This window comes from Megascapheus bottae, chromosome 19 (genome assembly GCF_031878675.1).
Source record: "Megascapheus bottae isolate mThoBot1 chromosome 19, mThoBot2.hap1, whole genome shotgun sequence".
Lineage (NCBI taxonomy): Eukaryota > Metazoa > Chordata > Mammalia > Rodentia > Geomyidae > Megascapheus > Megascapheus bottae.
In genome coordinates this window covers 37,806,846-37,833,374 of record NC_143527.1, presented here as the reverse complement: position 1 = coordinate 37,833,374, position 26,529 = coordinate 37,806,846, and the positions used below count along the sequence as shown (strand labels likewise).

General features: G+C 38.5%; 2 protein-coding genes across 3 annotated transcripts in view; both read right to left on the bottom strand.

Annotated features, from left to right (window-relative positions):
• Usp14 (ubiquitin specific peptidase 14) overlaps positions 1-4,544 on the bottom strand; it is a 28,825-nt gene extending 24,281 nt beyond the window's left edge. Inside the window, exon 1 of the mRNA XM_090353363.1 lies at positions 4,326-4,544. Within this exon, the coding sequence (XP_090209489.1) occupies positions 4,326-4,341 (16 nt within the window). The 5' untranslated portion in view covers positions 4,342-4,544. The remainder of the gene's footprint in view (positions 1-4,325) is intronic.
• A 7,389-nt stretch (positions 4,545-11,933) lies between these two features.
• Rock1 (Rho associated coiled-coil containing protein kinase 1) overlaps positions 11,934-26,529 on the bottom strand; it is a 101,540-nt gene continuing 86,944 nt past the window's right edge. Inside the window, exons 25-33 of one of the 2 annotated variants that reach the window (XM_090353357.1) lie at positions 26,112-26,200; positions 25,224-25,412; positions 24,640-24,799; positions 20,168-20,238; positions 19,893-19,981; positions 17,433-17,511; positions 17,023-17,284; positions 14,969-15,176; positions 11,934-13,414 (exon numbers count right to left, since the gene is read on the bottom strand). In XM_090353357.1, coding sequence (XP_090209483.1) covers positions 13,411-13,414; positions 14,969-15,176; positions 17,023-17,284; positions 17,433-17,511; positions 19,893-19,981; positions 20,168-20,238; positions 24,640-24,799; positions 25,224-25,412; positions 26,112-26,200 — 1,151 coding nt within the window. In that variant the 3' untranslated portion in view covers positions 11,934-13,410. Of the gene's footprint in view, positions 13,415-14,964; positions 15,177-17,022; positions 17,285-17,432; positions 17,512-19,892; positions 19,982-20,167; positions 20,239-24,639; positions 24,800-25,223; positions 25,413-26,111; positions 26,201-26,529 lie in introns of those variants that run through there. The other variant, XM_090353360.1, reaches the window with a different exon arrangement.

Here is a 26,529-nt window from a genome sequence, read left to right as displayed (position 1 = left end):
GTCTAGGGTAAGTCAATATTATTCCAATCTAAGGTAGGTCAACAAGTGGATCTTACCAGACTAGTCAAAGAGCCTAGAGATCAAACAACTCAGTAAATCTCCTTGAACCTTGGGACAAGGTCTGCAAATTGGATCTGGGAAGTAGTAAGCTGTAATGGATAAAAAAAAGTTTGTCGGCCAGGAGTTTGGCCTAGTGGTTAAAGTGCTTGCCCAGAATGCATGAAGACCCGGGTTCGATTCCTCGTTACCACATACATAGAAAAAAGCCGGAAATGGTGCTGAGGCTCAAGTGGTAGAGCTCTAGCCTTGAGAAAATTCCAAGGACAGTGCTCAGGCCCTGAGCTCAAGCCCAGGACTGGCAAAAAAAAAAAAAAAAAAAAAAAAAAAAAAAAAAGTTTGTCTTTCTCTCCTTAGAGATGACAATTTTCTATCTACTGAAAGTCTGAAGAAAACAAAAAGTGTTGAGAGAAATAATAGATGCTGCTCCTGATACATTAAATCGTTTAGAAATATAGCCCAGCACACGTGGCACATGCCTGTAATCCTAGCTACTCAGAAGACTAAAAGCTGAGGATTACAGTTTAATGCTAGTTTGAGCAGAAAAGCCCTTGAGACTTATCTACAGTTAGCAAGCAAAAAGCTGGAGGCAGAGATGTGTGGTGGAGTGCTAACGTGAGCAAAAAAAGCTCAGGGGCAGGGACTGGAAATTTGGTCTAGTGGTAGAGCACTTGCTTAACATGCACGAAGACCTGGGTTTGTTTCCTCAATACCACATAAACAGAAAAAGATAGAAGTGGTACTGTGGCTCAAGTGGTAGAGTGCTAGCCTTGAGGAATGCCCAATGACAGTGCTTAGGCCCTGAGTCCAAGCTCCAGGGCTGGCAAAAAAAAAAAAAAAGCTCAGGGGCAGTACATAGACTCTGACTTCAAGCCTCACTAAGGGCACAAAAGAAAAAGAAAAAGGGGAGAGGAGAGGCTAGATACCAGTGGAAATGGATTGATCTAGAAGACACACACACACACACACACACACACACACACACACACACAGACTGAAGTAAACCATGCTCACAAAGACAAAGGGTACATGTTTTCACCCAGATAAATGCACACACATGCACATACACATGACCAAATTGACTTTAGTATATAGTTAGGAATGAAAACTCCTTTATAAACTCTATAAACAATAATTTAGCCAAATGAACAATAGGAAACTAACAGGTTTTCAATTGGGGAGAGGGTAATAAAAGGTGGGTACACAAATGGAAAAGAGGGGACAACTACAAACATAATAGTGTATACATGTGAAAGAATAGTTAACATACACATGTACCCATGTGGAAAAAGAAAATGGGAAACTCCATGTATGACGCTGATCAAGGTGAACCTTAAATGATCATATTTAATTGTTAAACTGTGACCCTCTTGTACAACCAATCATTTATAGATAAATAAATTAAACAGAATTACCAAGTAGGTAATTATTTTCAATGTAGGGACAGTTATTGGTACCAATAGTCAATGTAGGGCACTCAAACAGTTATTGGTCCACTTGTGTTCACAGCAACGGTGCTATGTACAATGGACAAAACTGCAATGACCACACTTCAGAATATTAATCAGTCTCAAGAAAATTCTTACATTCAATAAAACATGGCTATATTTTATGGACATTATGCAAAGTGAGACAAGCTAGTCACAAAAGGATAAAGACCATGTGATTCCATTTATATGAGTTATCCAGAGTAGTCAAATTTATAGACACAAAGAGAATGTTGGTTACCAATAGTAGGGTAAGCAAAAATGACAGTTCTGCTTAATGGGCATAAGATTTAGTCTGAGTGCATGAAAAGTTCTGGAGATAGAGGACAATGATAGTTGTAAAACTTGCATGCTCTTAATTCTACAAAACTGTACATTTAAAAAATGATTAAGAGAGTGCCTCCATGGGTTGTTGGCACATGCCTATCATCTGAGCTACCTACTCAGAATGCTGAACCTAGGAATTCAAGCCAGCCCAGACAACATACTCAAACGCAGTCAAAAAAGAGAAAAAATAAATTAAAAAAAAAAATCTCAGTCCCATAAAATAGCTAAGTCCTGAAATCATAAAGTAATATGAAACCCAAGGATATGTATTGTTTTGCTCAACTTTGGGAGTTAGGGAAAGCTAAGGGACAGTGACCAGGCCCTGAGTTCAAGCCCCTGTACCAGCACCAAAAAAAAAAAAAAAAGAAAGAAAAACTAATACTTATTTCCAAATTTTGAGGTAAGAATTTGAAAACCCTCACTTCAAATCACAATTCTGGCATCTGTTTAATACATGTGTTTAGTATTCATTTAATACAAGCACAGTATCAAGCACTAGGAAGTCTCAAGACAAAGCCATAGGGAAGGTGGGTTATAACTAGCAATGTGATTAATATAAAAAAAATACAGGAGCATAAAGAAAAACTTCTGAAGTAAAAATAAAGGATTACAGGCATGAGCCTGGACTGTATTTCTAAATGATTTATATATATATCTCGGAGTCAGATGGTGCTTAGGAGTTTATATCTGTGTCAGTCACACAGTATATATTCAATATTATTTTTTTCTGTTAGTCCTGGGGCTTGAATTCTGGACCTTGCTGCTGTCCCTGAGCTTTTGTGTTCAAGGGTCTATTAATTGAGCCACAGTTTCATATCAGGCTTTTTTTGTTTGTTAATTGGAGTGAAGAGTGTCATGAAGGCTCCTGGGTTTCATGGGGTGACTCTGAACCTTAATCCTCAGATCTCAGCCTCCTAAGTCGCTAGAATTACAGGAGTGAGCCACAACCTCTGGCTTGTTCAATTATCTTTACTGCATTTTTTTCCTTAACTACTTAAGATCTTGGTAATTTTCTACTAAAATTTATGAAATAGTACTTAAACTGTCTTCTTCATTTTCATTTTAATAGTGGGCTGGGGTTTGAACTCAGGGCCTTGCTCCTACCAGTTGTACTACACCACCAGTCTTTCTCTGCACTTTCATGTAAGGCCTTCTCCATTGACTGACACAGTTCAGATTGTTAATATAGAAATGTCAAAGGAAGGAGACCTTAAAATCCACTCGAATATCCTTAGTTTGGAGAATGAGGAAACGATGTGATGGAATATTTCAGACAGAGCTCTTCAATTTTAAGCTAAAACTTTTGGTGAATGGTGGCAATAAAAAGGTTGGTTTGGCTGTTTGTATGTGACTCCACCAATGTCTTTACTAGTTTACAACTTCTTTATTGCTGTTATTTAACGTTCCCTTGGTTCCATATTGTATATAGAATATTTCAAGAACCATTCAACTATTAATTGCTACAGCTTCTTTTAAAAGGGGGGAGGGGCAGGCAATCATTAAAACACTAGATTCCTGATTCTAGATCATGAAGATCTTCTAAGATTAAATATTACCTTTTTGATTCATATATTTCTGTGAAATGGATGAACCTTCAACACAGCAATGGCATACAGGGGTGGTCAATGAATCGATGTCACATCCATAGTCAACAGGGGCCACTGTACACATTTTAGGTGCCATATTGAATAAGACTGGGGGGAAGGGGGGACCGTGAAACACACTAAGTAAAAATAAAAATAAAAATAAAAAAGCAAAACTGATCGCTGCCATTACCTTGGACCAGCCATCCGGCAAATGATCGCGTTCAAAAGCCAATCAAAAATAAATGTGACCAGTGGCTACTTCCAATCATCTACCTCTCATAACTAATTCTACGCTTCCAACATACAGAAGCTTAACACAATGTATAAGGAAATAAAGACGAAAGCAAAACAACAACAAAAGAATGCTTTGCAATCTGTCTCGGGATACAAGTGAAACTCGGGGTAGGAAAGGGGCAAAAGAGTCAGATGCTATGAGGGGAGGAAGCTGCAGAGCAGAGGGCAATCTCCGTCCCGGCTCCCTCCACCCCGGTCCTCCGTTTCCACTCGTGCCACAGCCGTCACCGACGAGACCATCGCCAGGCACCTACAGCCCCGGACTCCCGGGACCCGGGACACACCCTCACCTTCCCCAGCACACCAGGAGAACGACCCAAACTGTTCTGCAGAGTCACGACTCCAAGATGCTGCCCCATCCCCACTCAGGTTCCCACCCACCGGGCGGCGCCGCGGGGGAGCCGGGGTGTCGGGATTCCCACCACGGAGGGAGCGGAGAGGCCAGGGAGGCTCCGCCCGCCGCCACTGGGCTCCGTATCCGGGCCCGAGCCGGCGCGTGCTGCTGCAGGTAGGGCCTACGCGGAGGCCTAGCGTCGGCCGGGAAAGCGCGGCCCGAGGCGGGGACGGAGCTCACCGGAGTACAGAGGCATGGCGGGGCTCGAGGGGAGTCGGCGGTGCTGGAGGTTTGTCCTGGAAAGGGCGGGGAAGGGACCAAAAGGAGTTTGCGGCAGCGGAGGAGGCGAACGCGCGGCGACGGAGGCGGCGGTGGCTGCACGGATGCGACGAGTCTCATTCAAACCGGCCACTGGCGATGACGCAGCAGCTCAGGGTTCGCCTGCCCGGCCACAGCCGGGAGGAGGCGCAGCGTGAGGGGGGGGCGGAAGAGGCGGAGCCTGGAAAGTGGCGAGAGACCGGAGAGGGGCGGGGCCTGGAGGGGCGGGGCTTGCATGGGGCCTGACAGGTGGAGAGTGGTAGGCGGGGCGGAAGGGCGCGTGCGCGGCCGGAGCCACTGCTGTCAGTGTGCGCTTGCGCAGTGTAGGCCACCGCCCTCGCCACGTGGTCGGAGCTCGGCTCTGCCCAGCCTTGGACGCAATGAGAACCTGGTGTTGTGCTGTTGGACTTCTAAGCTGATTTCAGCTTTCAAAAATAGTGATCCAGCCGGGCTTCGGTGGTCCACGCCTGTCATCCTAGCTACTCAGGAAGCTGACTGAGGATCGTGGTTCAAAGCCAGTCCAGACAGTAAAGTCTATGACTTTCATAGCTTCAGTTAACCAGCCAAAAGCCTGAAGTAGAGCTGAGCTCAAAACAGCTCAGGGACAGCGCCCAGGCCCTGAGTTCGAGCCCCCACCCAAAAAAGTTTTGAGTACTGGGATTAAGCACATAAAATTAGTGATTGTAGACTGACCTGTTTTTCAATCCCAGCTGGTACGTATGATTTAATTGTATGACCCAGTGTGCAAACTGAAGATGATAGCAAATACATTATTCTTAAGATTAAATAGATTCTATCTAGTGACTATCAACCTATCATATGCAATCAATAGGTTATGCCACAAAAACTTGAAGGGAGTTTTGTGGGGCGTAGTTTGATTAGCAAGCCACAGCTGTGTATCTTTTTTTAATGGTACCACAAATAGGACATTTGAGGGATGTAGGTGATAAAGCCTGAACAGAAGGCCTAAAGATTGAACCATGCAAATGCATATATCCACTGAAATGCACTCTGAGTGAATGCACAAATGTACTGCCTTTAGTAGCTTTCTTCAACATGTCTACCCCCACTACTATAATTATAAGGTCACTGTATTATTTGCTTCATATCTGGACTGTGGCAACCATCTACTTTATCTATCTATACTGTTGCTGTGGCACAGATGCAGCAAGGAGCAACTATTAAATGCATGGCAGCATGAAAGGATTAAGGTATGGTAATAGGAATTGAGAGGAGAAAGAAACAAGTATTCAAGAATAAGTAGTGAACAGGAGGGCTAGGAAAAAAAATAGAAAAGACAAAAATCTCAATGCCATCACATCTGTTATTTCAACAGTAATTAATTACATACTCATGGGCCCTGCATTCTAGGAACTAAATGCCTATCAGGAAAGTTAGAAAAATATTAAAGTATATAATAATGTAGGTGGAGAATAACAAGAACCTAGATAGGGACTCTGCATAGGGTTGTGGAAGTAGATAAGGCAGGGTGGGTAGTATGGAATATGATTATACAGAACATAATGTTCTTTATTTTTTTTCAAGTCAAACATTTAGCCTGTTAGTCCACAGATCTGGAACTTTGCCACCTCTGCCTACAGGCTACAACCATGCAGGCTACAGTTTTGTTCAACTCACCACTTTGAAATGTTGTTTCTCATCCTATTTTTTAGTCCATACATATGGTGTATGTGTATATATTTGTGTATGGATATAAGCAAGTATTTCTCCATTATTTTTAAAAATTAAAAGCAGTCTTAAGTTCACATAAAAAGCTGTTAGGTAAAAGAGTTCCCATCTACACTTTCCCTTCTTTCCTGAACCACCAACATCTACTATCAGTGTGGTACATTTGTTGTGATCGGTGAAACAACACTGATGCACTATTATCATCATTGCACATACCTCACATTAACATATACAGTATATTTTGTGACTTTTCACCATTATAGAATCATACAGCTGCTTGGTCCTCAGTGCCAATATACATATGCCTCACTTCTCCTAAAATATTACAAAAGTAGCCTTTTCAGCAGGTTGTCCTCTTCACCACTTAGCACAGTGCACTTAATTTGCCTTCATTTCTTTCATTAGCATATATTAATTGTATAAAGAGATTTCATTGTGGCATAAAACCTCTATTTCTCCTACTAACTCCTCCTCCTCTTCTTGATTTTTTTTTTTTTGCTAGTCCTGGGGCTTGAACTCAGGGCCTGGGCGCTGTCCCTTGAGCTTCTTTTGCTCAAGGCTAGCACTCTACCACTTGAAGCCACAGCACCACTTCCAGCTTTTTCTGTGTATGTGGTACCCATGAATAAAACCCAGGGCTTCCTGCATGCTAGGCAAGCACTTTACCACTAGGCCACGCTCCTGATCTCTGCATGAATTTTTTTTTTTTTTTTTTTTTTTTTGCCAATCCTGAGGCTTGAACTTAGGGCCTGAGCGCTGTCCTTCGGCTTTCTCAAGGCTAGAGCTCTATCACTTGAGCCACAGTTGTACTTCTGGCTTTTTCTGTGTATGTGGTACTGAGGAATGGAACCTTGGTTTTCATGCATGCAAAGCAAGCACACTACCTCTAGGCCAAATTCCCCGCCCCTCTGCCAGAATTTTTTGTGTGCTGATATCAGAACATTAACTCCATCTTGTACTCTCACTTGACTTGCTTGCTTTTGGCCAGCATTTTATTGCTTTTGGCCAGCATTTTACCAATTTAAGCCACACTCCCAGCTTGGTATTTTGTATTGTTGGTTAATAAGATACCATCTTTAGCATTTTCTTCCTGGGCTGGCTTCAAACTGAAATCCTCTGGATTTTAGCCCACTGAGTAGCTGAGATGATAGGTATGAACCTCAGCTTACAGCTCATTGTAGATTGTTGTTTTCTTTTGTTTTTATTACCATTAGGTGATTGTACAAAGAAGTACAATCCATCTTGACCAGTATCTCACCTTCCATCATTCTTGCCTCAAGTTCCCTGTCACAACCACACATGGGAGTGCATCTGGCATGGAGTGTATGCCTAGGTCAGAAGCCTCTTGCCTTTTTCTCTGCTCATGGGGAAACCTAGATCACTGGGGAGCCCTATCAAACAGGGTGCATCATTTGGGGGCATTCAGTGATAGTTGTTACTAAGCAGGTGGAGACATGTAGGTTCCTCTCCCCCCGCATCACACCCATCCTGGAGCTTGAATTCAGGGATCTGGGCACTATATTTTTGCTTGAGGGTATTTCTCTACCACTTGAACCACAGCTATATGCCAGTGCCTTTTATTTTGTGGTGTATTGGCTATCAGAGTACAACAGATTTTCCTGCTCTGGCTAGTTTCCAACCATGCTCCTCAGATCTCACTCTCCTGAGCAGCTAGGATTATAGGCATGAGTCCCCGGTGCTGACTCAGTTTGACAAATAAGTAATTGTAAGAGCCATCCATCCATGGCCCTGACTACAAAAGTTCTACAGGAGGATCAAATTTTCTAGAGAAACCAGTGTGTTGGATCTGAGTCACTGAGAAGATATCCAGAGTAGAAACAGAAAAGTAGGAGATGCCAAGTTAAGAGGAAAAAATCTGAATTATGAAGATGGCATAATTTACTTAACCTCAACCTTACATAGGTGGTAAAATGATGAGCTACCATGTTGTGAATCTGAGTCAGAGACACGTTTCATTTTAGACATGCCACCAAAATGTTACCAGAAAGTCAGCACAACTATCACCCAGGGTCCTTATATTGGATAAGAAAAATGTTGGCAAGAAGCTGGATGCCAGTGGTTCACACCTGTAATCCTGCTTTAAAGGCTCAGGTCTGAGGATTATGAGTTAAAAGCCAGCTTGGGCAGGACAGTCTGTGAGACTCACTTCTCCAATAAACTCAGAAAAGGCCAAAAGTGGTGCTGCAGCTTAAGTGGTAGAGCACTAAACTTGAGCAGAAACAGCTAAGAGATAGCTCCCAAGCCCAGGACAAGAGAAAGGAGACAGAGAGGGAGAGAGAGAGGGATGGAAGAAGAGAAGTGGGGAAAAGAAGGAAAAGTAGAAAGGAGGGAGGGCGGAGAAAAGAGGAAGAGAGAGGAAGAGAATGGAGGGAAGGAAGGGACGGATGGGAGGGAGGAAGGGAAAGAAAAATGCAGGCAAGGCAAAAAATGTGAAGGTGATAAGAAAGTTTATTAGGAAAAGAATATGCTTTCAGTTGACTGAAAGTGGGTCATCTCTAGGAAGAGAATGAACCAGAAGCTTTTCAACTGGAATCAATCTCATTTGTCAGTCTTGTTCTTTTTGCCTGAGCACTTAAGAATCCTACCTAGAAAGGCATTACTTATGTTTTCAAAGGTTTCCCTGGTTTGCAGGTCCTTACATTAAGACGTAGGGTCTATTTTTATTTTTTATTTTTTTGTTGGTTGTGGGACTTGAACTCTGGGTCTGGGCATAGTCCCTGAGCTCTTCAGCTCAAGGCTACCACACTATCCCTTGAACCACAGCACCACTCCATTTTCTACTGGTTAACTGGAGATAAGTCTCATGGTATTGAATCTCAATCCTCAGATCTCAGCCTCCTGAGTAGCTAGGATTTACAGGCTTGAGCCACTGTGCCTAGTTTGAATTAATTTTTATAGAGGGTGAGAGATTGAAGTCTCTTTTCAATCTTCCATGAGTGAACTTCCAGTTTTTGTAACACATCTTGTTCTTGCAACACATTTTGTTGAAGAAATTATCTTTGCCAAATCTATTTTGGTGCCTTTGTCAATATGTGGATGGTTTGCCAGATGGTGATGGTTCAGACATGTAATCCTCGCTATTTAAGAAGCTGAGATCCACTGGGTAACAAAGCCAGCCGAAGCAGAAAATTCACAAAGCTCAATCTCCAAAAACAACCAAGAGGGGAGAAAAAAAAAGACAAGATTCGAGGCATGGCTCAAATGGTAGTGTTAGATGAGGAAGTACGAGAGGCAGACTTCAAATAACAGTACTAGCAAAAGAATCTATATTCATTATATGATTATGTATAAAGTGGTTATAGCTGTGTGGACTTATTTCTGTATCTTATATTTGTCTATTGTGTGTGTGTGCTGCTACTGGGGCTTGAACTCAGGGTCTCAAGCTCTTACCTGGCTTTTCCATTCCATGGCTGGTATTCTACCACTTGAGCCATACCTCTATTTCTGGCTTTCTGCTGGTTAATTGGAGATAAAGGGTCTCATCTGTCTGCCCAGGTTGGCTTCGAATATCGATCCTCAGTTCTCAGTCTCCTGAGTAGCTAGGAATATAGGTGTGAGCCACTGGCACTAATCTTGTCTTTAAAAATTTTTATTGTGGGGCCTGGGAATGTGGCTTAATGGTAGGGTACTTGCTTAGGGTACCATATAAACAGAATAGGCCGGAAGTGGTGCTGTGTCTCAAGTGTTAAAGCACTAGCCTTGAGCAAAAGCTCAAGGGACAGCACTCAGGCCCTAAGCTCAAGCCTCAGGACTGGCGTGTGTGTGTGTGTGTGTGTGTGTGTGTGTGTGTGTGTGTGTGTCCCCAGCTCTAGCCTCAGGACTGGCCTGTATGTGTGTGGCCAGGTGTCAGGACTGGCGTGTGTGTGTGTGTGTGTGTGTGTGTGTGTGTGTGTGTGTGTGTGTGTGTGTGTGTGTGTGTGTGTGTCCAGCTCTAGCCTCAGGCCTGGCCTATGTGTGTGTGGCCAGGTGTCAGGACTGGCGTGTGTGTGTGTGTGTGTGTGTGTGTGTGTGTGTGTGTGTGTGTGTCCAGCTCTAGCCTCAGGACTGGCCTGTGTGTGTGTGTGGCCAGGTGCCAGTGGCTGGCACCTGTAATCCTAGCTACTCAGGAAGCTGAGACCTAAGGATTATGGTTTGAAGCCAGCCTGGGCAGGAAAGGCCTTGTGAGACTCTTATCTCCAGTTAACCATCAGAAAACTGAAAATGGTGCTGAGGCTCAAAGTGGTAGAGCACTAACTTGACCAAAGGAGCTCACAGAGAGCACCCAGTTGCTGAGCCATGATCAATCAAAATCAATCACCCCCCCAAGAATGGTGATGTACAGAGGGGTTACAGTTATATAAGTCAGGTAATGAGTACACTTTTTTTCTTTTTCCCGGCCATAAGGCCTTGCTTTTGTAATCTGATTTGCTAATCTTTGTCTTTTGATTGGAAAATTTCAAATATCCACTTTTATCATTGAAAGGTATGTAGTAATTCCTGAATTTTTTTTGCTTTGATTCTTCCTGATTCACTTTCCCATATTTTCATGGTTGTGTTTATTTTCATTATCTTGGAGTTCCTTTTAAATATCTTCTGCAGTAATGGGTGGGTTATCTAGTTGGTGCCCCAAGCAGTCTTTTATATTCCATGAATATTTCTTTTAATCTTTTTTTTTTTTTTTTGCCAGTCCTGGGCTTGAGTTCAGGGCCTGAGCACTGTCCTTGGACTTTCCCTCCACCACTTGAGCCACAGCACCACTTTCAGCTTTTTTCTATGTATGTGTACCAAGGAATCGAACCCAGGTCTTCATGCATGCTAGACAAGCACTCTACCACTAGGCCAAACTCCCGGTCCCGTAGGTAGATTTCTTAAACACAAACTGGCACCAGGTGGGTGCCAGGCAAATAGCAACCTGGATCACAGGCAAGGAAACTCCTAAATTCACATCATCTTAATCTTTCTTTTTCCCTTCCTCCTCCTCTTCCCCCCCACCACTTTTTTTTGGCTTGTGGTACAAGGGCTCAATCTTAGGGATCTAAGCTTTCTTCTTTCCTCAAGGGTAGTACTCTGATATTTCAGCTATAGCTCTACTTCTGGTCTTTCCCTGATTAACTGGAGGTAAGAGTCTCACAGATTTTCCTGCCTGGGCTGACTTTAAATTGAAAAACCTAGATCTCAACCTCCTGAGCAATGAGGATTTTATAGGTACCTGGCCCTGTTATCTTTTTTTTTTTTTTGCCAGTCCTAAGGTTGAACTCAGTGACTGAGGACTGACCACTGTCCTTGGGCTTTCTCAAGGCTAAAGCTCTACCACTTGAGCCACAGCACCACTTCCAGCTTTTTCTATGTATGTGGTAGTGAGGAATTGAACCTGAGTCGTTGTGTATGCTAGGCAAGCACTCTACCACTGGGCCTAATTTCCAGCCCCCCATATATTTCATAATGGGCTAAAGAAAACCTGCTTAACTTGAGCCATGGAAGGAGGCATTATCTGTTATACTGAACAGTAAACCAACCTCTATACTCTGCAAGAAGACTGTCTCTCTTCCATAGCTGATCACTACACAAACACCCTTGGAAATTATCACTCAACATCTGCTCACAAAATGTGCAGAAATGTAAGAGTCCTATGGAGTCTAAACCAAACTTTATATTTTAAAATATACTTAGTAATGAAATTTAGCATATTTAGCTATATACATTTGTATACAACTAGGGAGGGAATAAATTATGGTATACATTCCATTCACTCTAGCAATGAGAAAAACACCATAGTGAGTCATTATTAAAAGTATCCATTCATAAATTATTTTTATTTCTCATTAAATGAGCACAGAGTCATTAGCATATTAATAACAGATATGTTTATTATCACATATCCATCAGTGCGGCTTTCAATACCACTTGAAACATGCATATCATCCTAGAGACGATCAGTTTTCCAGTGCTTCTTATTTGATACACATTACTGCAAAGCCATTATAAATTACTGAGGAGGTATTTGGTTAAAAAAAAACAACAATAAATCATACTGCTAATACAAATCAACTCTTGTTACTGGACAAGAGTTTAATAGTATTTATCTGGTAATTCCTATGTTAACTGGAAAACATCATGGATGTATTGCCATAATTCTCTTTTTATATTGCTGTAACATTGTATATTTTCTGTAGTTTTACAGTCATTATTGTAGCAGGTAGTTTGATGCAAGATTGTACTCCATATATGAAAAATCCAACAAATATCTAAATATTTTAAATTAAACCAATTATCAATGAAAAACCCTTGATACACATAATTTTAAAAAAAATCTGTTTCTGAAATTTTTCTACTTACTCGTGGCAGTAAAATAATTCTCTCAAATTAAGGCACTAATAGGGTAATACAACTCCCACTGAAAGTGTTCTAAGAATAATTTACATTTTAAACAGTGCATACATTTCTTATATGTTTGTTAACTTAATGTCTTTATCACTTAAAACCATAAAGAAATACATTATACAATTACAGAAATGATGTACCCCACAAAATGCTTTTTTAAAGGTGGTTCTTTTGTACAGTTAGTTCCTAATGACTCTAGTAGTAAAATAACTCAATATGGCTTGGCAAAATGCATAGATTAAATGTATTTTTTTTGTCTTCTCCCATCTCCCTATCTATAAAATTGCGGAAACATATACAGTATGTTGTAAAGCATATGTAAGATATTTAATTTACTTATCAACTCCACCATAGGCAATCAACAGTAAGGCTTTTTCATTCTACAGTGAGGGCACTTAATTTCAAGTGTTATCACTGCTTTCAGAAAATAGTTTTGTATAATCTTGCAAGAGCACAAAAACTTAAGTCATTTAAGAAAAAAAAAAAACTTGTCTCATTTTGAGATATTTTCTTTACTCCTTCCATGAGCTGTTCTTGATAGTGATGGCATTCCACTTGAAAGTGAAAGTTCTTTCCTCTCACTCATATGAGGAAAACTGTGTTCTATCATGACTGACAGGCATTTTCTTAGACATTCAAAAAGGCAGCACCTTTTAAAAAAATATATCTAGCTAAGCCTCCCCCCAATTGTACTTGCATTACATAGTAATAATTAATCTAATCTACCTGTACGCAAACCCGCAATCGGAAAAAAAAAAAAGGAAACCTCAGTGTGCTTTTGTGCCAAAGCAAAGACAAAATAACAGCAATCTTAACCCTGAAGCCTGTGATATTTGTGTCAAAGGTCAAAGAAATAGCCTGTCTGCACTGCATGGTTAAAGAAGCCTGGTTTATCAGGTAGCATTCCACGATTCCGTACGGCAGTAGGTCAACAAGGTTAACTGTTGGAAGAAGAAGGGGGAGAAAAATCTGTAATTCAAGAAATAGTCTGTTTACAAATGTAAGAAACAAAAATTGGAGAGATCTGGGTTTTGGCTTAGTGGTAGAACACATGGCTAACACACAAAAAAGGGGGAAGATAAATATATATTATCTTTACATAAAATGAACAATTACATAAAATGTAGGAAACATTTTGCTTCTATACTTTTCAAAACATTTGTCTTTAAAAATCACTTTGGACCCAGTTTACACCCTAAATTCAGGTGAATAAAATAGCATTCTATAGAAATAATCTGACTGATGCTATAACAGAGTAGTATGAGAGCTCAGGGATATAGAAAAGGAAGGAAGAAAGGAAGAAAGAAAGAAAGGAAGGGAGGCAGGGAGGGAGGGAGGGAGGAAAGAAGGAAGGAAGGAAGGAAGGAAGGAAGGAAGGAAGGAAGGAAGGAAGGAAGGAAGGAAGGAAGGAAGGAAGGGCAAGCAGGCATGGTTACTGATGGTAAAAAGTAAAAACAGTGACTTAAAGATGACTTTAAGCCTAATTCAAAAACATAGATGTCACTAGCAGAGAAGAAAACCAGTGTTAAATCTCAGCTTCTAGATTCAAATGATAGAAAATTAAAAGTTGACTCTGACAAAGAAAACAAACACAGACTTTTTAGACTTGGGAAAAAATATGTTCCAAAATCTTGGGAAAGTTTCTTAACTTCTTCGGGTTCCGTTTATTCATATGTAAAGTGAGAAATGAATGAGATATGCTTGTTCCAAAGAACGGATTTAATCACATCCAGTAGCTGTTATAGAATGTAAGATTTTTGGGGGAAAATTCCATCAAAAATAGGAAGCGGGGCTGGGAATGTAGCTTAGTGGTAGAGTGCTTGCCCAGCGTGCATGAAGCCCTAGGTTCAATTCCTTAGTACCACATAACCAGAAAAAATGGTGAGTGGTTCAAGTGGTAGAGTTCTAACTTGGAGCAAAAGAAGCTCAGGGACAGTGTCCAGGCTTGTCCAGGGACAAGCCGCAGGGATGGCCAAAAAAAAAAAAAAAGAAGAAGATGACGACTTAACTGGGAAGTATCTCGGTAATTCTGTAAATTATGTACTCATTAAAAACCAAATAATTTTGATTTGACCCCCTCCAAAAAAAAAAAAAAAGAATATAAATACATGCCATTAAAGTTAAAAATAAAGAGATGAGGTGCTGGTGGTTCATGCCTGTAATCTTAGTTTTTAGGAGGCTAAAATGAGCTTTTTCCACAGAAAAAGCTGAAGCTGTGATTCAAGTGATAGAATGCTAGGCTTGAGCAAAAAGAAGCTCAGGGACAGCACCCATTCTGGCAAAAAAAAAAAAAAAAAGAGTAAACTACAAATTGGTTGAATCAGTAAGGTCTAAATGTTAAAATGTATCTTTGAACTTCTAATCTTTCTGCCTTTGCTTCTCAATTACTGATAATTATAGGCAAGAACCACCATGTTCAGCTATATCTGTGCCTTTAATAGATATTATCTAGTCATTTTGCACATTGTTAAAAGGGTTAACATTTCAATCCTTACCTAGTTTTTCCAGATGTATTTTTGACCACTTTCCGAAAAGACTGATTTGCAGTGGATCTTGTAGAAAGTGTTCGAGGTGAGGCACGAACAAAACCAGATGGTGGATTCTTAGGGATCTTCTTTACTAAATGAGTTACCCATTTTTTCTGTTCATCCTGAGAACATGCTAGCAGCAGCATATCTCTTGCTGATGTAACATCATAACTTACTATATATTTTAAAAACAAAAGCACAATTAAAATCATACAATACTGATAAAACCAAGCCTATGAAATGAAAAATTTTGCAAGTTCTTACCAAAGTCTTAATATATCTGCTATGCTTAATTATCCTTGGACAATCTCTCTCTAAATTCTTTTTTTGGTCAGTCATGGGGTTTCATTGAACTCTGAGCCTGGGTACTGTCCCTGAGCTCATCAACTCAAGGCTATCATTCTACCACTTAGGTCATAGCGCCAATTCCAATATCTTTCTCTTTAAAAAAAAACTGAAACAAAAAAACTAAACTAATAATCATGAACTATTAAAAACCTAAAATCAGAAGTACAACAAAGTGCAAAAGTTAAGTGTTTTCAAAAATAGTAAATTTCTTATATATATTACCTAGGTTCTGTATTTTTTCCCCAAGCCTTTGATTATAACTGGACTATATTTTTATCTATGATACAGTGTAATGGTGAAGGCAGAGAAAGCTAGACAAAAGGAAATGCTCAAAGGAGGAGCTGGGCACCAATGACTTATGCCTCTAATCCTACTCAGGAGGCTAAGATCTCAGAATTGCAGTTTGAAACCAGCCTGGGCAGAATAGTCTATGGGCCTCTTATTTAAAATTAATGACTGAAAACCTGGGGTAGTAGATCTGTGGGATCAAGTGGTAGAGTGTTAGCCTGGAGCACAAAAGCTCAGGGCAGCAACCAGGCCCTGAGTTCAAGCCCCAGGACTGGTACCAAAAGAATAAACTAAACTTCAAAGGAGGAATAATTTTAGAATTCGCTGATACTTCTCTACACTCATTTCCCAGTGACATAGGTTTTTTTTTGTTTGTTTCTCAAGCCCCAGAACTGGCACACACACACAAAAACAATAAATGTAATAAAATATAAAACTTCAAATGAGGAATAACGGTGGAACTTACTTATACCTCTCAAGACTAGTTTCTAGTTTTTAATTTTGTGTTTGTGTTAGGCTTGAACTCAAGGTCTGGGCACTGTCCTGAACCTTTTTGCTTAAAGCTAGTACTCTACCACTTGAGCCACACCTTTATTTCTGACTTTTGGTAGTTGACTGAAGACAAGAGTCTCATAGACTTTCCTACCTGGGCTGCCTTTGAGAATAAGCCACTGGTGCTTGGCTACAGAGTTTTGTTTTGTTTTTAAGATAATGGTTATCTTTTAAAAACCCATTGTGTCACGAAGGTGACATATGAGAATTTTGGTTCAAAGCCAGACTCCCATCTCCAATTAACCAGTAAAATGCTGCATTGCAGATGCGGCTCCAACAGTAAAAAGAACACTGATCATGAGTGAAAAAGCTGTGTTTGTGAGGCTCACAATTAAAGCTTCCACACAGCACAATGTAACACACAGGCAATACATATATATGCATACATATGTATATATATATATATATGCATTCATACATAAAATGAAAATGACTATGTGCAAGATAGGATTACCCCATGTTGTTCTTGTTCTACTAATGTCAAAGTATCATATCTTATAACCTATATAACCTACTTCTTCAATTTAATATAGAAATTACTATATAAAGGTGGGTTGTTTTATTTTTTGGTCAGATGTGGGGCTTGAACTCTTGGCCTGGATGCTATCCCTGAGCTCTTCAGCTCAAGGATAATGCTCTATCATTTGAGCCACAACGCCACTTCCACTTTTCTGGTAGTTAATTGGAGATAAGAGACTCACGAACTTTCATAGCCCTGCTGGTCTCAGATCTCAGCCTACTGAGTAGTTAGGAGTAAGCCACCAGCCCCTGGTTTTTAAAGAACGTATTTTACTAAAACTTATTATTAGCTGTAAAAAATAATGTTATCTTACCTTTACATGGAGAAATTAAGTCCTCTTTCTTATCTAAGTGATCTCTGTGGCACTTAACATGGCATCTTCGACACTCCAGGGCAGGGGGTGGCTTAAAAACATGCCAGAGAGGTTTGGCACAGGCCTCACAGTTGGCAGGAAAATGGTAGAGTGTAGGAATGAACTCATGGCCTTTGTGATTTTGGAAATTAGTTTTTTCAGCTTGTTGTACTGGTTCCATTTCTACTTCCTTTCTACATTCTCCTTCATTTGCATATAGTATCTACATTAAAAATTGCAAAGAACAATATTAAAGAACTTAAAATGTGAATGAAAGTTTCATATGCAGAAAAACACTAGTACTAGTCTTTTATGTTTACTTCACAAAAAAATTCATATTAGATAAAAGATAATTTAGAAATATAATTTACCTGGAATATTTTAGGAATTTCTTCAGTTTCAGCTCTGTACACATCTCCTTGGGTTACAGGTCGAACATGAAACAATTTACTAAGGCAAAATAAATACAAGTTATTATTAAAACTCATAATGGAAAATGACAGACATTTCACTGAAGATGACACAGAGGTACCAAATAAGTTCATGAAAAGATACTTAACATCATCCATCATCAGAGAAATGTGCATTAAAACTACTTTATGGGGCTGAGAGTTTGGCCTAGTGGTAGAGTGCTTGCCTAGCATACACGAAGACCCAGGTTCAATTCCTCAGTACCACATACATAGGAAAAAAAAGCCAGAAGTGGTGCTGAGGTTCAAGTGGTAGAGCTCTAGCCTTGAGAAAGTCCAAGGACAGAGCTCAGGCCCTGAGCTCTAGCCCAGGACTAGCAAAAAAAATGAAAAATAAAAACTATATCAGAATTTTGAAAACAATCTCATCAAATGCTGATAAAATTAAACAGAATCTGTATCACTAATCTAATGTGGGTAGAAATGTAAAATTGCAGATCCACTCTAGAAGAGAAGCCCAGGACTGGCAAAAAAAAAAAAAAAAAAAAAGTAAACAAACTTGAAGCTAAATTATGATAATAACGGTATGAATCTAGAGGTTCTTATCTCTAGTTTACCAGAATAAACTGAAGTAGAAGTATGGCTCAAGTAGTAGAGCTCCACCTATGAGTGGCGAAAGCCAAGACAGAGCCCAAGACTCTGAGTTCAAGCTCCAGTACTAGCCCATACTAAAAATAATTCTACCATTCTGATACAACAAGTTCACTTTTAGGCCTTTATTATGGGAAATGAATCTATTTATATGGAACCCTGTTTAGGAATGTTCATGTTAGCTTTGTTCATAATAGCCCAAAACTAGATATATTCCAAACTAATGAAACCAATTTAAATGACTATTAATTGAAATTACCTTACTATTTTGGGGGTATTGGTTCTAAGGCTTCTTGAAGGTAACAAAATCTGAGGAGTGTAGATCTCATATTTAAAATGTTGTAATGTTTGCATATAACCTGTATACACTTTCACATAGATTTAAGTCATTTCTAGATTGCTAATAAAATGTAAACTCTACGTACATAACTGATATGTGTATTCATATGTATGTTGGTGCTGGAGATGAAACTCAGGGAAACATTCTACCATTGAGCTATATTTCAATTCTTTCTGAAAATTCTTGATCTTCAATTCAGTGCAAACTTGAATGTCTATTAAGTTGAATACCAACTCAAAACTAATAAAAACATTATAAAATTATAAATGTCATTGCTAGGTGTCAAATGCTTAGGAGCCATTTAGTTGACTGTGAAATTATGTCTCAAAAAAAAGAAAAAAGAAAAGAAAAATCCACCTAAAATGTAACTAACATTAAGATGCTATTTCATCAACTCATCATTTACAACCAATGTGTTAAAAAAAAAATACGGATACTTTCTAATCCTTGCTCAATTCTGTTTCTATAACTAGTTTTATACATATTGAATTCCAAAGGAATGGTAATCTTTCATTCAAATTTCTATCAAATTTAATTTAAATTTGGATTTTGCTGTACTTTTTGTTCTTCATACTAGTCCTGGGCCTTGAACTCAGGGTCTCAGAGCTGTTTCTGAGCTTTTCTGTTCAAGGTAAGCACTCTATCACTTAAACCACAGCTCTACTCTGACTTTTTGATGCTTAATTGGAGACAAGAGCCTCACAGGCTCTCTTGTCCAAGGTAACTTCAAACCGTGATCCTCAGACCGCAGCCTCCTGAGTCACAGGATTACAGGCATGAGCCATCAGTGCCTGACTTTGTTACATGTTTTACTTGTACTATTAGTTTATACATATAACTTAAATATATAACTAACATGTCTCTATGTATAGTTAGCATCTATGATGAAGGGGAACAACTACTGATTTCCTAATTTAAACTACTGATGTCACTCTGATGACCAAAGAATACTTTATTTGCTCTCTAAATTCTCCAATACTTGAAATTATAATTTTCCTTCTCATGTTTTATTAAATAAGATTTCATAGAAAATTAGTATTTAGCCAGGCACTGGTGGCTCACTATTGTAAATCTGGCTACTCCATAGGTTAAGACCTGGAGAACTGAGGTTCAAAGCTAGCCCACGCAGGAAAGTTCCTGAGAATCCATTAACCACTAATCCAGTTAACCAGCAAAATGCTGGATGTGGCTCAAGTGGTAAAATGTCAGCTATGAGCAAACAAGTTGACTCTCTGTGTCAGACCCTGATTTGAAGCCTCAGTACTGGCTCAATCAATAAATCAGTCAATAAATAAAATTTAACTTTGTTAAGAAACACAGACAAGTAGCTAATACTGTCTAAGTAACATAAAATGTAAAATAATTGTGAGTCTAAAACTAATTATTACAAGTTAAACATTTAACTGATTTAAAATTCAAAGGCCACTTACTCTATGTCTAATACCATAGATGGATTGGATTGTTCCTTATCTTGTTCATCATTATAGAATAGAATTTTTTTGCTGCTTACCACAACATACTGAAAAGAAAAGTAAGGAGAATTACACAAGCAACAGGATCTTGATTTAAAATGTTACATATTTGCCATTTACATAGAGTACATTGTGTTAATTCAAATAGTTATTAACAATACAGCAGTGAATGCAAACTATGTTTAAAAGTAAAGTGTGTATCAGGAAAAAAAAAACATCTAAGCTGATTGTACCTGTTTCTTCCAGCCATATCTTTTGATGTTTCCTCTATTTGGTACAGAAAGCCAACCTTCAATTCTTGACTCTAGGATACAAAGTATATACAGTAATCACTCATAAATTGTAACCAGAAGAAAAACTATTATGAGATGTCTGTCAGCATGCAGCAACAGGCAATTTGACACAGTTAAATAATTTGCTCTTTCATGCTTCAATCACACAAATCAACTTTAATGGCCATACAAATATTGCAGAAAAAAAATCTCAAGCTATATTCCCCACATAATTAACATGTAGTACTCAATTATAAACATATGAAGTAACAATTTCTTTAAGAGCCAGGCAAGACTTGAATGGACTGCAGTTTAAATAATATAGACGACTCGAAGTATCACTTAACATTCATAGAAAATACTAAGCCAAAAAAAAAAACCCAAAACAAAAATAATATGCAGCAAGTAGAACAAATCATAGCCATGATTTACACAAGAAAGAGCAAGCAAAAGTACAGAAGTATCCTATTACTCACAGAAGACAAGAATAGAAGATAAATAAATAAGGAATGCAGGCAGAATCAACTAGATATAAAGAATAAAAGACAAGCATTTTATTTGTTTTCTCAGGACAATAGTCTTTTAAGATTTTTGGTAAAACAAACATCCAAGAAACAGTTTCAATAAAATCATTTAAACTTGCTGGGGTGGGAATGTGCACTTAATTCTATTGGCATATACAACTCCAATTATAATTCTTCAGAACCTACTTGTCAACTTCTAATACTTAATATAGTCAATTTAACTATCAAAGATAATCTTTAAAGATTACCCAAAGACTATGAAAATTTATGCCTCTATACCACATACAGCTTAAGAGGAGTAGAAAATTAAAATACTTTAATTATGTTTAAAAATGTGATAAGACGAAAATAAACCAAGTAATGCTCAAGTATTTTCAAATTACTGATAGAGTAGGACTCAAAACTTCATATATTCTTGTATTTGGAAAGATAACAATCTACTATTCTCAGGTTTAAGTTATAGAGCCTGAAATCAACTAGATGAGAAAGTTATGCTGATGAGGGATACAAATATACTCATGGAATGTATATTTTCTCTCTCTCTCTCTCTCTCTCTCTCTCTCTCTCTCTCTCTCTCTCTCTCTCTCTCTCTCTCTCCCTCCCTCCCTCCCTCCCTCCCTCCCTCCCTCTTCCTCTCTCCCTCTCTCCCTCTCTATGTCAGTCATAGGACTTGAACTCTGGGCCTGGGCACTGTCCTTGAGCGCTTCAGCTCAAGGCTCCCTCCTACCCCCTGAGCCACAGTGCCATTTCCAGTTTTCTGGTGGTTAATTGGAAATAAGTGTCTCACACACTTTCCTGCCTGGGTTGGCTTTGAAATGCAATCCTCAGATCTCAGCCTCCTGAGTAGGCAGGATTACAGGTGTGAGCCACTGGTGTCTAGCCTAAGTGTTTTTCTTAATGCTTCATTTACTACCTTCAGATTATTAGATCAACTACAAGTCTAAAGATAATTTTTATATTTACACAGCATGCTAAGTTGCAACCTGCCATAGAACCAAAGGGAGGATAAAGATATAAAGAAATCAAAGTGTTTGTAAGAACTTTAGAACTAAGAGTATTTTTCTAGTTAGGAAATTTAGATCTAATTTAGTTAATGACAAGACATCCACTGAGAAAGACTACAGATGTTAGAACTCCAAATATATAAGAAAATATAGAATCCTTATTTGAATAATGATAAAATGCAAGACATAGATAAAATCTAAAAGACACAGTATCAGTTCATTTACACAAATCACTTAAACTAAAACTCATTAGTCATAATCTTCAAAGAAATTTGTCAGACATCTGAGTGATATAACTTTCTCATATTAAAGAATGAATATCAAACTATTTCTCTTAAACTTCAACTATCTCTCTTTAACTATATTCACTATATCAAACTATTTCTTTTAAATTAACTATATTCTCTTAAACTTTTTTCCCCAAGGACCATTTCAACCATCCATTAAGTGTTTGATTTAATATATAATTTCAATTTTTAGGCCAAAAATCTGATTCAAAGAGGCAACTAACAATGAGTAAGATCATCCATTAATTTTTATTTCCAATATGAAAGTAAAAAATTTAACAATGAGAACACAGTGATGAGGAGACACCTGTTATCACTAGTACTTTGAAGTGTATCTACTTAAGTATGCCAATCAAATAACTTTATCATGAATAAGCCAAGATGGAGGATAAAATTCATCACCTTCTCTGAAGTCTCATGAACTCACCTTCCAATTCAATTCACCAAAAAACATAAACAAAAACAAAAACCATAAAATCTCTGAAATGTCTAACTTTGAGCTGGGGATTACAGCTAGTGTTAGCTTGCTTGTCTAGCACTAGCAAAAGTCCTGGGTTTGGTACTCAGCACTGCAAAAGAAGTAAAATGTCTCTATATAAAAAAATCCTCAGTTGCACATAAGACATCATAAAAAAGTTGAAGAAAAATGGATGAGAATAATAATTTTAAAAAGCCCTTTGGCCAGGAGTTTGGCCTAGTGGGAGAGTGCTTGCCTAGCATGCACGACGACTTGGGTTTGATTCCTTGGTACCATATACATAAAAAAAGCTGAAAGTGGCCCTGTGGCTTAACTGGTAGAGCTCTAGCCTTGAAAAAGCCCAAGAACAGTGCTCAGGCCCTGAGTTGATGCCCGGGACTGCCAAAAAAAAAAAAAATATATATATATATATATATATGGCCTTCTGAGCTTGTGTGTGCATGCACTCTCACACATACCAATTCCTGGCACTCACTTCATTTCTAATGAGGCTGTATTTACTTCTTTTAAATCACTCTTCATTAGGAAAAATAAAGAGAAAAGAGAAAAAAAGTGCAAAATTTTAGCTGATTTTTTTTGGGGGGGGAGGGTCAGTTGTGGGGCTTGAACTCAGGGCCCAGAAGCTGTCCCTGAGCTTTTCCCACTCAAGGCTAGTGCTCTACCATTCTGAGCCACAGTGCCACCTCTTCTCTTAATTGGAGGTTACAGGCATGAGCCACATATGCCAGACTATAGTTGATGATTTCTAGTTTTGATTCCTTGACCCCTCACCTACTTCCACATATCTATTTCTCCAAACTGAAAACTTGACATTATTGTTATAATATATTGGCAATTCAATATTAGGGAAGCTTTCTATATATAGCTGCCATTGTTCTGATTAAGAATACATTTCTAAGCTGGGCACTGGTGGCTCATCCCTGTAGCTACTCAGGAGGCTAAGATCTGAAGATCATGTTTCAAGGCCAGCAGGGGGTAAAAAGTCCACCTGAGACTTATGTGCAATTAATTACCCCCAAACTGGAAATGACTCAAAGTGGTAGAGAGCTAGCCTTGAGCAAAAGAGCTCAGGGACACGGCCCAAGCCATAAGTTCAAGCCCTACAACTGTCATGAAAGACAAAAAATAAAAAACATTTCTGCTGGGCACTGTGGCTAATATCTGTAATCCTAGTCACTCATACTGAGATATGATAATTGTAGTTCAAAAACAGCCCAGGCAGACAAATCCAACAGACTTTTCTTTGTCAGTCCTAGGGCTTGAACTCAGGACCTAGGCATTGTTTTTGAGCTTCCTCAAGGCTCTACCACTTGAGCCACATTACCACTTCTGGCTTTTCCTGTGTTCGTGGTAATGATGACTCAAATCCAGGGCTTGGTACATGCTGCTAGGCAGGTCATATTTCTGGCTCAGATTTTCTTTTTTTTCTCCCCCTGGTCCTGAGTGCTGTCTATCCCTGAGCTTCTTCTAAAAGAAAGCTAGCAAGCACTCTACCACATGAGCCACAGCAACATTTCTGGCTTTTTCAGAATAGTTTTTTCTCACAGACTTTCCTGGCCAGGCTGGTTTGAAACACTCAGAGCTCAATCTCCTGAGTATCCAGGATTACAGCCATGAGTCACTGATGCCTGGCCAAGGGACTCTCACCTCCAATGAAGGAGTAAAATATAGGAAGTAGAATGTGGCTCAAGTGGTACAATGTCAGACCTGAGTGAAAAAAAGCTTAAATTAAGGGCCACAAAAAAAGAAAGCACATTTCTTAGTTTCAGTATAAGGATATATAAAGCATCAAGTAACTGGTACACACAAAAACATGTATACAATTTCTTCACAAATATGAGAGGTTGGAACACGGAGTTTCACCATGGATGTAGGTGGCTTAAGATCAGTTTTAACTACTCTTTGTGTTTCTATTCTGTTACAGATTCTTACATCTATTTTAATAACCTAAAATTGCTTCTGACTGTTGTATTCTATAAAATGTACCTAATATACAACACCATGATAGGTTGTGGCTATCCAAATTTCTTTTTAAAACTCTTTGCACTAAATGACAAACGAGGGAGAAGACCAAATAAAAAAGTAATTTCTATAATATCAAAGCAAACTTGGACAGACAGAATACAATTTTTTTTTTTACCTGGAAGGTTTCCATCAGTTTCATCAGCACTAGGGAAACTAGCAACACTAGTAGAATCTGAAAGGTCCAATAGTTTAGCACGTAACTGTTCAATATCACTCTCTTTGCTTGCAAGCTGCATTTGAAGTTCGTTCTTATGTGTACATTCTTCTACCAATTGCTGTTTTTGAAAAAGTATCAATATAATTAAGTTTAAATAATTTCCAACACTAAGGATAAATGTAAATAATTAATCAAGCTATAAGGCAATAGAGCATCTTCCTAGTTTCGTAAGATAAAACATTCATATTAGAGTAATAATGATAAAATGACAAAGTATAAATTTTAAAAAGGGAGTTGGAATTATGGCTTAGCTGGTAGAGCACTAGCCAATGAACCAAAGCACCAGGTAACAAGTTTGAGTCCTGGTTTCTGACCAAAGAAAAGAAAAGAAATAACCAACCTTAAGAAAAACAAAAATACTACTTTTAGTAAGAAAATGTAATATAAGTAAAATAGGTAATAAGTTATACACAGTAATACTGACTGAATCCTAGATGTGCTTATCCCCCTCCTCCCGCCTGCCCCCCACAAAAATCCCTTACCGCCTGCATGTCATTCAGTTCCTTCTGATGTTTCACTACCATCTGGTTGAATTTTTCTCTCTCTTGATTAAGTTCCAGCTGTAATTTTCGATTTTCCTTTTCTTTCTTCCGCAAATCTTGTGTATTAGCCTTCTTTCTATCAATTTTAAAATCTTTGCGATTCATTATTTCTGCCAGCTTGTTAACAGCCTATTCAAATATTAAAATATTAGGATCTATGTTGTAGTTGTTTTATTTACTTATTATTTTGTGAAATTTAAGAAAACAAGCAAAAGTAGGAATAGTTATCTTCAACTTTTTCCAGGTTGTGAAAGATTTGCCAGGAATAATTGGAGTGTAATTGTAAGATAAATTAGTGGAATAGAAAATACTCAATGATGAGACTGAGTGCCAAAGGATGTTATGTTTTTACTACATAAAGTAGCTTTTTAAGTTCAATTGAAATTCCACTTACACTTAATGAGGAATTGAAATTATTTGTTTTAATGAAAAGTTTGAACTATTTTATTTTTTTGCATTTCTGAACTTTTATGACCCACATTTTAGCAAAAAGTGCCTAAGGAACAATTACTTTGCTTTTGGAGGCATTGGGGTTTTGAACCCTGGTCCTTGTGCTTGCTAGTTTAGCACTCTACTAGTTGAGCAATCCTTCTAGATGTTTTCTGCTGGTCATTTTTAAGAGTCTCACTTCCTACTTGGTGTGTGCCTGAGCCAAAGTATATCTACATCAGGCTTCTGTAATTGAAACTTTTCATGATCTTCCCAATCTCAGCCTTCCTAGTAGCTAGTATTACAGGTATGAGCCACTGGTGCAGAGCTAGAAATTTTACTTTGAAAATATGTGATACTTAAGCATAAGTTCCGGGAAAAGATTGAGGGAATGTATACCTGTGTTTTGAGGGTTCGTTCTGTACTGATATTCTTTTCATATGCAGCCTTAAGATTATTGATTTCTTCTTCCTTCTTCAATTTATATTCTGCCAATAAATTATATGAATTATTACTATAAATTATACTAAATTTACTTACTAAACACCAAGTAAATATGTCCTCAATTGTTCAGGTTACTATACCCTCTAGTAACTTTCAGTGATTTCATTAAGATATTCTTTTTTCTTTAATTGCATTTTATTGTCGGGGTAACATAGAGACAGGGGTTATAGTCACATTCATTTGGAAGTGGGTACATTACTTCTTTTAACATTGATACCCGTCTTTTCCATTAAGATATTCTTAAAGGATTACAGGACTTATTTAACGTAAGCAAAACTAGCTGAAGATTAATGACAGATTTTGAAACTATAGT